Source organism: Schistocerca serialis, chromosome 2 (genome assembly GCF_023864345.2).
Source record: "Schistocerca serialis cubense isolate TAMUIC-IGC-003099 chromosome 2, iqSchSeri2.2, whole genome shotgun sequence".
Taxonomy (NCBI): Eukaryota; Metazoa; Arthropoda; class Insecta; order Orthoptera; family Acrididae; genus Schistocerca; species Schistocerca serialis.
This window is the reverse complement of record NC_064639.1, coordinates 1,153,323,009-1,153,335,949: the sequence shown is the minus strand read 5'-3', so window position 1 is coordinate 1,153,335,949 and position 12,941 is coordinate 1,153,323,009. Positions and strand designations below refer to the sequence as shown.

Sequence of the window (12,941 nt, the reverse complement as noted above, 5' to 3'; positions counted from 1 at the left end):
CAGGGAATCAGACCTGTCCCTGAATATTAGGTCAGGGTCCTAAACATCTATAGAGCAATGTGGTTCTAAAATGCCATCTGTCTTACATTTCAACAGTCTAATTGGTGCCATTAAATATTGCATAGGGAACCTGAATTGTATCTGTAATCTAGAAAGACGGCAGCAGTCGACTGTGTGGTGTTCTCAATGTGTCTCCACCTTGAATGATGCACTGAGCAAGGAGTTGGATTGTCATCACATCTTTCTTTTACAGGCAGCTCATTGAGTGAAAACATCTTTTCATGTTATGTTACAACTACATAATTTCTCACTAAGCAATAATAACAATAATAATAATAATATTACTCCAGTGTTAGACATGACATAGCAAACTAGAATGAGTAAGGAAGGCAAAAACGTAATGGCTGATTTTTAAAGCTGCTTGTGTATATTGGGCAAGTGGAGTATTAAGAAAAAAAGAAGTGTGTTTCTCAAAAACATTCATTTGTATAATAATATACTGGTACATTCAGCATGAATCTTATTACATTCTAAATTGAGTGAATGAGTCGTCATAAATGAAACAGTTTTGGTATCATGATTGAGCTGTTACAATTTCAATAAATTTTATTTTAGGAAAGATACCAATCATTGGAGTTGGAGGCATTTTCACTGGCCAAGATGCGTATGATAAAATATGTGCTGGTGCTTCCGCTGTGCAGCTGTACACTTCTTTCATTTTCTATGGTCCACCTCGTATTACACGAATTAAAAAAGAACTTGATGAGTTACTCAGGTACGTATTATCAATTTTATATTAACTGTAGTTCCCACATGAGTTAGGTGTACTAATGAAACACTGAAAATGTTAAACTTTCAACACTGCCCCCTTCACTCCTGGTACTTGGCTGTGAACTGTGGTATAATGGGATCTTTTAAAATATCAGGTTGCAAAATACAGAAATGTGATAGAAATATGATTCTTGCTTCATTTGAAAGGGAAAAGTAATTACAGTAGATGAATATGGTTTATTTTAGAATATGCCATGCAAACAGATGCTATAATGAAAAAGAAGAAGAAAAAATTGAGAAAAAACAGTTTTATATGCTCTCTCTGCTGAGTAGCAAAGTTATTATTGTGTCTACATTTACAAAAATAGTTCTGAAAAGTCTAAAAGTAGCTACCCTTAAGCAAGAGTTGTTGTTGTTATTGTGGTGGTGGTGGTGGTCTTCAGTCCTGAGACTGGTTTGATGCAGATCTCCATGCTACTCTATCCTTTGCAAGCTTCTTCATATCCCAGTACCTATTGCAGCCTGCATCCTTCTGAATCTGCTTAGTATATTCATCTCTTGGTCTCCCTCTACGATTTTTACCCTCCACGCTGCCCTCCAGTACCAAATTGGTGATCCCTTGATGCCTCAGAACATGTCCTACCAACTGATCCCTTCTTTTAGTCAAGTTGTGCAACAAACTCCTCTCCTCCCCAATTCTATTCAATACCTCCTCATTAGTTATGTGATCTACCCATCTAATCTTCAGCATTCTTCTGTAGCATCACATTTCGAAAACTTCTATTCTCTTCTTATCCAAACTATTTATCGTCCATGTTTCACTTCCATACATGGCTACACTCCATACAAATACTTTCGGAAATGACTTCCTGACACTTAAATCAATACTCTATGTTAACAAATTTCTCTTCTTCAGAAATGCTTTCCTTGCCATTGCCAGTCTACATTTTATATCCTTTCTACTTCGACCATCATCAGTTATTTTGCTCCCCAAATAGCAAAATTCCTTTACTACTTTAAGTGTCTCATTTCCTAATCTAATTCCCTCAGTATCACCCAACTTAATTCAACTACATTCCATTATCCTCGTTTTGCTTTTGTTAATGTTCATCTTATACCGTCCTTTCAAGACACTGTCCATTCCGTTCAACTGCTCTTCTAAGTCCTTTGCTGTCTCTGACAGAATTACAATGTCATCAGCAAAACTCAAAGTTTTTATTTCTTCTCCATGGATTTTAATACCTACTCCAAATTATTCTTTTGTTTCCTTTACTGCTTGCTCAATATACAGATTGAATAGCATCAAGGAGAGGCTACAACCCTGTCTCACTCCCTTCCCAACCACTGCTTCCCATTCATGCCCCTCGACTCTTATAACTGCCATATGGTTCCTGTACAAACTGTAAATAGCCTTTCGCTCCCTGTATTTTACCCCTGCCACCTTCAGAATTTGAAAGAGAGTATTCCAGTCAACATTGTCAAAAGCTTTCTCGAAGTCTACAAATGCTAGAAACGTAGGTTTGCCTTTCCTTAATCTTTCTTCTAAGATAAGTTGTAGGGTCAGTAGTGCCTCACGTGTTCCAACATTTCTAGGGAATCCAAACTGATCTTCCCCAAGGTCAGCTTCTACCAGTTTTTCCATTTGTCTGTAAAGAATTCACGTTAGTATTTTGCAGCTGTGACTTATTAAACTGATAGTTCGGTAATTTTCACTTCTGTCAACACCTGCTTTCTTTGGGATTGGAATTATTATATTCTTCTTGAAGTCTGAGGGTATTTCGCCTGTTTCATACATCTTGCTCACCAGATGGTAGAGTTTTGAATGGACTGGCTCTCCCAAGGCTTCGGTAGTTCTAATGGAATGTTGTCTACTCCCGGGGCCTTGTTTCGGCTTAGGTCTTTCAGTGCTCTGTCAAACTCTTCACGCAGTATCATATCTCCCATTTTGTCTTCTTCTACTACCTCCTCTTCCATTTCCATAATATTGTCCTCAAGAACATCGCCCCTGTATAGACCCTCTATATACTCCTTCCACCTTTTTATGTATTTTATGTAATTCAGATGTAATTAATTTTGATGTTGTAATCTTGGAAGCACTGTGGGATACAAAGACCAAAGTTGCAGTTCTTGCACCACTATCTACTTTCCTTCCTTTCGTGGTTACCATTCTCTTCTTTCATGTCTGAGCGTACCTTGCATTATCAAGTTGTATTCACTCTGCTTGCAGTAGGTGGAACTGTCTTTGAAAGAGGCCATGCAAATGTTCTTTCAGTTTGTTAGGACGAATTGGGTTGTTGCTGAAAAAATGTCTCCTCCATTTTCAGCGTATTTCTTCCCCTGTATGTTTACAATGTCTACCACTTCAGTATTTCAGGCAAATTGATAGTAGCTGGGGAGCTGATATACTCTTGTCAGGGCCACTTTTATTGTTTTTGTAGCCAATAATTACTTCTGACTTTATGATTTCTGCTGTTGCTTCCTTGGGCCTCGCTGAGATAGCGGTGGTAGTAGCCTTATGTTTTGTGGAAAGACAGTAAACATCACATATTGACTTCACTGCCAAGAGGTGTGCTTACCTTTGAAAATCTGCATGTTGCAGTCCTTTCCTGTTCTTCATACTGTAACCACTCTAAGAGTTTTATTTTCCCACTGCATGTCCTGAAGAGATGGGTTTGTGTAGTATCTATCCATACCTTTATTATGTCCTTTGCCAAAGTTCTCTGCATGCAATCTACGTACAAGGCCCTGGATACTGTTGTGAATATTTCCTACAGAACGTGTGTATAAATCACAGTTTAGCACAAATCTGATTGCTGAATGGAGAGAGCATACAATTGTATCCCCCCCATATACACCCTAAAGCCAAACCTGCTACGAAAAGAACACATTGCCTCAACATACTGGAATGAGAACTACTTTGATATTTCCTTGCAAAAAAATCACAAAAAGGCATTACTTTATGAAGTGGGCCATGCTTTTCTTCACCCCTGCTGACCTATGTGACATTACGTGTGTAATGTGGACAGTATAGCTCAAAATCAATTGTGACTGAACAATTTACTCTCTTTATCTGTCTGCAGAAACAGGTCTGTTAACCAATAATCAATGAGTTTTGGCAATATGAGTATGCACATGTGCAAAATAGTACTACAAAATCAGTAAATTTCATGTGACTTTACTGCAGGCCATTTATACTGCACAGAGATTATTTTTAAATTGCCTTTACATTCCATTGTGTCAATAGCATCTCAACTGTGCACTTGTTAAAGAAATAAGTAAAATATTAAAACTCCTCAGTTGTTGTTGTTGTTGTTGTTGTTGTGGTCTTCAGTCCTGAGACTAGTTTGATGCAGCTCTCCATGCTACTCTATCCTGTGCAAGCTTCTTCATCTCCCAGTACCTACTGCAACCTACATCCTTTTGAATCTGCTTAGTGTATTCATCTCTTGGTCTCCCCCTATGATTTTTACCCTCCACGCTGCCCTCCAATACTAAATTGGTGATCCCTTGATGCCTCAGAACATGTCCTACCAACCGATCCCGTCTTCTGGTCAAGTTGTGCCACAAACTTCTCTTCTCCCCAATCCTATTCAATACTTCCTCATTAGTTATGTGATCTACCCATCTAATCTTCAGCATTCTTCTGTAGCACCACATTTCAAAAGCTTCTATTCTCTTCTTGTCCAAACTATTTACCGTCCATGTTTCACTTCCATACATGGCTACACTCCATACAAATACTTTCAGAAATAACTTCCTGACACTTAAATCTATACTCGATGTTAACAAATTTCTCTTCTTCAGAAACGCTTTCCTTGCCATTGCCAGTCTACATTTTATATCCTCTCTACTTCGTCCTTCATCAGTTATTTTGCTCCCCAAATAGCAAAACTCCTTTACTACTTTAAGTGTCTCATTTCCTAATCTAATACCCTCAGCATCACCCGACTTAACTCGACTACATTCCATTATCCTCGTTTTGCTTTTGTTGATGTTCATCTTATATCCTCCCTTCAAGACACCATCCATTCCGTTCAACTGCTCTTCCAAGTCCTTTGCTGTCTCTGACAGAATTACAATGTCATCGGCGAACCTCAAAGTTTTTATTTCTTCTCCATGGATTTTAATACCTACTCCAGATTTTTCTTTTGTTTCCTTTACTGCTTGCTCAATATACAGATTGAATAACATCGGGGAGAGGCTACAACCCTGTCTCACTCCCTTCCCAACCACTGCTTCCCTTTAATGTCCCTCGACTCTTATAACTGCTATCTGGTTTCTGTACAAGTTGTAAATAGCCTTTCGCTCCCTGTATTTTACCCCTGCCACCTTTAGAATTTGAAAGAGAGTATTCCAGTCAACATTTTCAAAAGCTTTCTCTAAGTCTACAAATGCTAGAAATGTAAGTTTGCCTTTCCTTAATCTTTCTTCTAAGATAAGTCGTAAGGTCAGTATTGCCTCACGTGTTCCAGTATTTCTACGGAATCCAAAGTGATCTTCCCCGAGGTCGGCTTCTACTAGTTTTTCCATTCGTCTGTAAAGAATTCGAGTTAGTACTTTACATCTGTGGCTTATTAAACTGATTGTTCGATACTTTTCACATCTGTCAACACCTGCTTTCTTTGGGATTGGAATTATTATATTCTTCTTGAAGTCTGAGGGTATTTCGCCTGTTTCATACATCTTGCTCACCAGATGGTAGAGTTTTGTCAGGACTGGCTCTCCCAAGGCCGTCAGTAGTTCCAATGGAATGTTGTCTACTCCGGGGGCCTTGTTTCGACTCAGGTCCTCCAGTGCTCTGTCAAACTCTTCACGCAGTATTGTATCTCCCATTTCGTCTTCATCTACATCCTCTTCCATTTCCATAATATTGTCCTCAAGTGCATCGCCCTTGTATAGACCCTCTATATACTCCTTCCACCTTTCTGCTTTCCCTTCTTTGCTTAGAACTGGGTTTCCATCTGAGCTCTTGATGTTCATACATGTGGTTCTCTTATCTCCAAAGGTCTCTTTAATTTTCCTGTAGGCAGTATCTATCTTACCCTTAGTGAGATAAGCCTCTACATCCTTACATTTGTCCTCTAGCCATCCCTGCTTAGCCATTTTGCACTTCCTGTCGATCTCATTTTTGAGACGTTTGTATTCCTTTTTGCCTGCTTCATTTACTGCATTTTTATATTTTCTCCTTTCATCAATTAAATTCAATATTTCTTCTGTTACCCAAGGATTTCTACTAACCCTCTTCTTTTTACCTACTTGATTGTCTGCTGCCTTCACTACTTCATCCCTCAGAGCTACCCATTCTTCTTCTACTGTATTTCTTTCCCCCATTCCTTTCAATTGTTCCCTTATGCTCTCCCTGAAACTCTGTACAACCTCTGGTTCTTTCAGTTTATCCAGGTCCCATCTCCTTAAATTCCCACCTTTTTGCAGTTTCTTCAGTTTTAATCTACAGGTCATAACCAATAGATTGTGGTCAGAGTCCACATCTGCCCCTGGAAATGTCTTACAATTTAAAACCTGGTTCCTAAATCTCTGTCTTACCATTATATAATCTATCTGATACCTTTTAGTATCTCCAGGGTTCTTCCATGTATACAACCTTCTGTCATGATTCTTAAACCAAGTGTTAGCTATGATTAAGTTGTGCTCTGTGCAAAATTCTATCAGGCGGCTTCCTCTTTCATTTCTTAGCCCCAATCCATATTCACCTACTACGTTTCTTTCTCTCCCTTTTCCTACACTCGAATTCCAGTCACCCATGACTATTAAATTTTCGTCTCCCTTCACTATCTGAATAATTTCTTTTATCTCATCATACATTTCTTCAATTTCTTCGTCATCTGCAGAGCTAGTTGGCATATAAACTTGTACTACTGTAGTAGGTGTGGGCTTTGTATCTATCTTGGCCACAATAATGCGTTCACTATGCTGTTTGTAGTAGCTTACCCGCACTCCTATTTTTTTATTCATTATTAAACCTACTCCTGCATTACCCCTATTTGACTTTGTTTTTATAAACCCTGTAGTCACCTGACCAGAAGTCTTGTTCCTCCTGCCACCGAACTTCACTAATTCCCACTATATCTAACTTTAACCTATCCATTTCCCTTTTTAAATTTTCTAACCTACCTGCCCGATTAAGGGATCTGACATTCCACGCTCCGATCCGTAGAACGCCAGTTTTCTTTCTCCTGATAACGACATCCTCTTGAGTAGTCCCCGCCCGGAGATCCAAATGGGGGACTATTTTACCTCTAGAATATTTTACCCAAGAGGACGCCATCATCATTTAATCATACAGTAAAGCTGCATGCCCTCGGGAAAAATTACGGCCGTAGTTTCCCCTTGCTTTCAGCCGTTTGCAGTACCAGCACAGCAAGGCCGTTTTGGTTATTGTTACAAGGCCAGATCAGTCAATCATCCAGACTGTTGCCCTTGCAACTACTGAAAAGTACTCCTCAGTAGCATCTGAAAAATATGAGTTTACTCCAACTTCTTCCAGGAATGCAGGCAGTGTGGCTGATCATCTAGTTCCGAGTAGTCTTGTTGTCTTTCCTTAGCAATACTCACCTGAGCCAGGTACCACAAATTATGACTCATGCTCTGTACCATTGTCTGCATAGCAAAAAAATCCTTACATCAGTACTCGAAAGTCACAAATGTGAATGAAATAGTTAACACAGTACAAAAAGGCTGGAATTAACCACTCACTTTACACCCAACATAAGCACAGGCGTACCTGAATCATTGCTTGTACTCTTGTCTGGAGAGTACAAATCCCACCCCCACCCCCACCCCATCAGTATTTTCAATTTCTGATCCAGGATCCCCATATAAAATATCTAAAATATCTCTTGTCAGTTTGCCAATAAGCGCTGTCCTCTGATCAAAGAACAATGAACTGCCTCCATCTCGTGTGATGAAACAACTTCCGGGACATATCAAGTGACCTTCAGGTAGCCGATAGACACTCACCCATATGGGATACAGGCACCGTCAACATCAGGGTGAGAGCACCCATAGGGCATACAGATGCTGAGCTCTAAGTGTTAAGTTTGTAATTATCTTCTTTGCTGTGTAGTGATAGTTGAGATACCAGTATCTCATAGTTGAGATACTAGTATGTCATAGTTGAGATACCAATATGTCATCAAGTATAAAGTGAGCATTTTAAGTAGGGTACCTAAAGATGGAAAAAAAGAGAGAATACAGCACGACATTTTATAGTGGAGGTTGAAACAATTCTCTTGCCAAAATTACATGAAAAACAACTCTTGCAGTTCTGTATCCAAGTTATGTACTCTTGTAGCATCACTAAATTGCTAATGTAGTCCATTTTTAAAGTTCAAGGAAAGAGAAATCATTTGCCAAAAAGTTCGATGAATAATAATATAAAGAAAGAGGTACTCATCTTTTTGTTTGTCCTTAATACAGTGCACATTGTTTTCCTTGGAGATGATCTCAAGCCTCAGGATTTTGTTGACAAAATGAAGAAACTTTTTCATTACATCACATCACATGTTTTATTTCACATTTTAACTTGTCACAACAGTAAAAATACCTCATTCAGCTGATTAGCACTAAAGAGAGCTTTTTACCCGTCCCTTTAAGAGACAAGATTACTGAAAGACAATTTGACACTTATTCATTTGACATACATTATAACATAAGCTTCTAGTATGTTCTAGAAGCTGTATTGCCCAAATTTATTATTATAATGACATCCAGTTTTTGTGTTATTAACAATTTAGCATAAACTTGTCTTTTTCATTCTTGCAAAAATCAAAGGAATAAAATAATGATGAAAGTTACTTTATAAAGTTGCAAAATAGAAATTTTGGGATTCCAAAATATGCCATTAGTAATGCAAAATAGAGATTTTGGGATTCCAAAGTATACCATTGGTAAAGGACAGAATATGCTTAGCTTTTACAAAATATTGAACTGTGTTTGAAAGTATTAAGGATGTTTTTAGAACATCATAATGGTTTTCTGTTAAGTGAACAACAAATTTCCATAAAACATTACTTAAATGCAACTTGGAAAAATACTTGAAACATATGGCATTTGCTATAACTAATGTAAAGTGAAATCTGTAGTATAATTAATTTGTATGACCAAAAACTTTTACATTGAAGGATACAACTAATGTTTCAATATGTTGCAGAATAATTTGGAAAAGTATAGAATTTTTGTAAATACTTTAGGATATTGTGTTAGTTCAGTAGACATGAATCCTGTACCTTATAGCCACTAGAATGAGCATTGCCCCCCCCCCCCCCCCCAAAAGAGAGAGAGAGAGAGAGAGAGAGAGAGAGAGAGAGAGAGAGAGAGAGAGAGAGAGAGAGATGGAATAGTAGCTTTTTGTAAACTGACAGTGGTATCACCAACTGTATTTGACATGAGGATTGACATAGGCTTCTAGGTAATTTTGGTATGTTATAAGTTTTATTGTGCCAGAAGTTTCATTTAGCAATCCAGAGTTATCACAGTGGCCAAAAGGAAAACTATTCACCAGCTTCAGATGTTACCTTTTCATTCTGATTTAGGGGTAATTTATTATAAAACTGATAATCACTGAAATGTTTCTAAAATAGAAGACAGTGCTGCAGTAATGATTTGGGAAAACCAAATCATTGTGGGAGAGAAGATAATAAGTATAATTTCTGATTATAGGAAATGTAGCGTTGCAGATTTCAGCCTGAGTTACTACTGTTTCTTTCCAGTTTTAAGAATTCTTCTCTCTTTCTGCATAATGACTTGCACTGAACTGATGCCCCACCACTCCCTCCCCAAAATGTCTCCCTACACCCTCCAAAATCATCATCTACACATTAGTGTACATTTTTTGCAGTAGCGACTTTTTATAACATTGGGTAAATTCCTTCCAGTAAAAAGTAAATAAATTGATGTGGATATCCGCAACTGGGTAACATATTCGTAAAATAAGACTCACTTTCATTTGTAGTGAGAATTTCTTATTACAATTGATGTAGTTTCTTATTTTACAAAATAGTAAATGATTCTCATTATCAGAAAATTTCCCCCTTTCTATTCTATTGAATTAGTTTTTACAAGTTGTTTTACTCAGAACTGTATGAAGATCTGCTGTTCATTTTTCTCTTAGTTCACCCATTTGTTGCCCTGTGTAAAGTGTGAGAAATTAAAATGCACCAGTCCGGAACTTTAGTATATTATCTATTTTACCATTTCACAATCTTTTGCACTGATCTGAGTGAGCTCAGTAGCCTGTTTCTGCAGTTAACTGCTCTTTACCCAAGTGTTTTACCATTTCTTTTTTCTGTTTTGTATTTCTGGTGAAATGTCGACTATAGAAAGAATCATCTGTTATGTAAGACTTGTTAGTGTACACAGCTGTGGAGTGTTACTTAAAGATTCTGTAGAGGATTCGTCGTGATTGTCAATATAAATATTCACTCTGACTGTCACTCACTGTAGCTACAATTTCTTCCTTAATGCACTGCTGTCAATGTGTAAATTTTTAATATAATTGAAATGTTTGTCATCTCTGAAGTCAGTGCTGAAGAGTAAAACAAAAACCAAAGTGTAAAACATCAGCATGAAGCCACAGCAACAAAAGCCCATGAAAATCTCCACCTAATCAGTTTCAATTTTGTATAGCTCCTCAGAGAGAGGGTGTAAACAAGGTAGGCAGTAACATGTTTTCAGCCCACCAGGACCTCATGGGGAAAGGGGGCTGTATGTATAAACAAGGCATAGCAATTGAGTGTCATCCATGTTTCCCAAATACACACATTTGTAACCCTGGCAAAATCACTCCCATGCACTTAAACAGATTGGGAAAAGTACAGTATTGTGTACTAACAAGACCATAGCACTCTAAGGATTAATTTTAGGTGAACTTGTACATTTCTTTAGCTATTTTAGTATTGAATGTTATAAATTTATGTGTGAGTCTCATTCATCACTCAGTTATTTAGAAGTATGTAATAACAAATAACCTAACAAAGACAGGAAGTTGTTTGTTTGTTCACCTGTAGAGTCTGTTGTGTCTCAGATTCAGTTATTCAATGAGTTCATACTGTTTGTTTTAGTAAAATGTTTCATTTATTTCATGTCTTTCTTTCCTGAATACTGATGTGATTTGATTGTAACTCATTCACTACTATGATTATTTATTATTATTTTTCAGAATAAATAATTACCAGTCAGTTGAGGAGGCTGTTGGGACAAAAGCATTAAAACTTACAGAAAAGAGATCATGGTGGCCACTGTGGTGAAGACTGTATGGACACATTATTTATTACGTGCCATATGCAAGTGCAATTGATTGCCTGGCTTTTAAACCAGGAACAGTTGAAGTTTTTGAAATTTGTGTGTATCTATTTTTCAGCAGCTCTGTAAGGAGCTGTGAATGAAACTAAGTCACTAGTTGATAGTAGTCAAAACATTGTTTTACATTCATATGGAATTCACTGAACATGTATATATAGTGTCCTGACAGTAGGTAAATAATGCCATTTCCTTATCTTACGACATTACTTCACATAATACTAAACTCTGTATGCACCCAACACACACTATGTGCTGCAAATCAGATGAAACAAAAACTTCAGTATTTCAGCATGCAACTATTTGTAGCATTCAAGTAGTCATGAGCAGCTGATTATCATACTATCAGTGTTGTGGGAACAAACTAAAAGAACATAAACTGTCACTAATTGGAACTGTAATATACTGTGGTACTTTTGATCCATAAATGGTGCACAATTTCATTCAGAAGATAGCTGACAGATCCAGCAGAATAATTTGCGGAACATCTAAATACACTTATATTCTCTTCTTCATTTGAACTTTCAAGTGCATTTTTCTTTTTGTGTAATACTCTCCATTCATATAACAAATGGCAAAAAAAAAATAATATTGCTCAACCAAGTGACTGTTATATTAACAGCCTGGGATCAATTATATTGGTGAACCAGCAGAGAGGGAACTGTAAAACTTCTGCAGAATGCACTGATTTGTGCTCCAGTTCTCCTCTTTATTTTACTTTGGTGATAAAAGGCTGAGAGACTGTGCTCTCCAGAATTATTTATTGGTAGTAACTAACTTCAAACTGCATTGGCTTGATACTAGTTCACCAGTAACTATGAAATGCTGGGCACAATTTTGATGAGAACAATACTTCAAGACATTTGTATTAATCCAGGTGCAAAAATATTTACATTGTTACAGGTGTAACATTAACTTCCCTGTTTACAAAATCAAACAATTGTGATAGTTTATATCACAGCATTGGGGTGCTGTTAACTTCTAACACTTTGTTGTTATTACATTTTTCTTTTTTATTGTGTATGGTTCAAAGTGAAACCTTGTAAAGTAAAAAACCAAGTTTTAGCTTTAACATTAAGTATTGATTAAATCATGTTACTGCTTTCCTAGGTTGCATTTTGGTAATGCTCAGCTCCTCATGTGGAAGGAAGTTTAATGCAACCATTGTGTTTCTGTTTAGTAGCTGAATATGGTTGTGACATTACACAGTATATTGCTTGATGTTTGTGAAGAAAAGGGAAAGTCATATTTATATGCAGTTAGACACATGCTAGAAACACATAGGCAGTCAATTCTGTAGAGTATTATTCTTAAACAACAGCTCTCTGGAAGTTTGCATTTATTGATAATTTTACAATGACTACACGAAAACTCAAAATGTCTTTTAAATCTGCTGTATTTCTCAATGGCATTTACTAATAATAAAACTTTCTTTAGCATTTTCAACATTGATTTAGTCCTTGCTAAAAGAATGAAATTACATTAATATGATTTGTTTCCAACATCATGATGAACCATTTCATATGAGTGGTTACTGTATGTGATGTTGAATCGGGAGAGAAATTTTTATTGCCTGGTTGCACATGACAAATGTACAATCATAAAAAAGGATCAGATCCCTAGATTAGGCATGGCTTATGGTTCCAGTACTGAGGACGGCTGCAACATTTATTGATCTAAATTAACATAGACTGCAGGCTACACTACAGATCAGTCTGCCACCATTACACTCTAGCCATGAGTTTAGATATTGTTATTGTGGTCTTCAGTCTGAAAACTGGTTTGATGCAGCTCTTCATGCCACTGTATCCTTTGCAAGTCTCTTCATCTCGAAATAACTGTTGCAACCCTCA

General features: G+C 37.1%; 1 protein-coding gene across 2 annotated transcripts in view; it reads left to right on the top strand.

The window, feature by feature from the left end:
* LOC126458612 (dihydroorotate dehydrogenase (quinone), mitochondrial) overlaps positions 1-12,493 on the top strand; it is a 52,988-nt gene extending 40,495 nt beyond the window's left edge. For both annotated transcript variants that reach the window (XM_050095778.1, XM_050095777.1), the window contains 2 exons: positions 616-775; positions 10,949-12,493. In XM_050095778.1, the coding sequence (XP_049951735.1) occupies positions 616-775; positions 10,949-11,036 (248 nt within the window). In that variant the 3' untranslated portion in view covers positions 11,037-12,493. The remainder of the gene's footprint in view (positions 1-615; positions 776-10,948) is intronic.
* Positions 12,494-12,941: the final 448 nt, after the last annotated feature.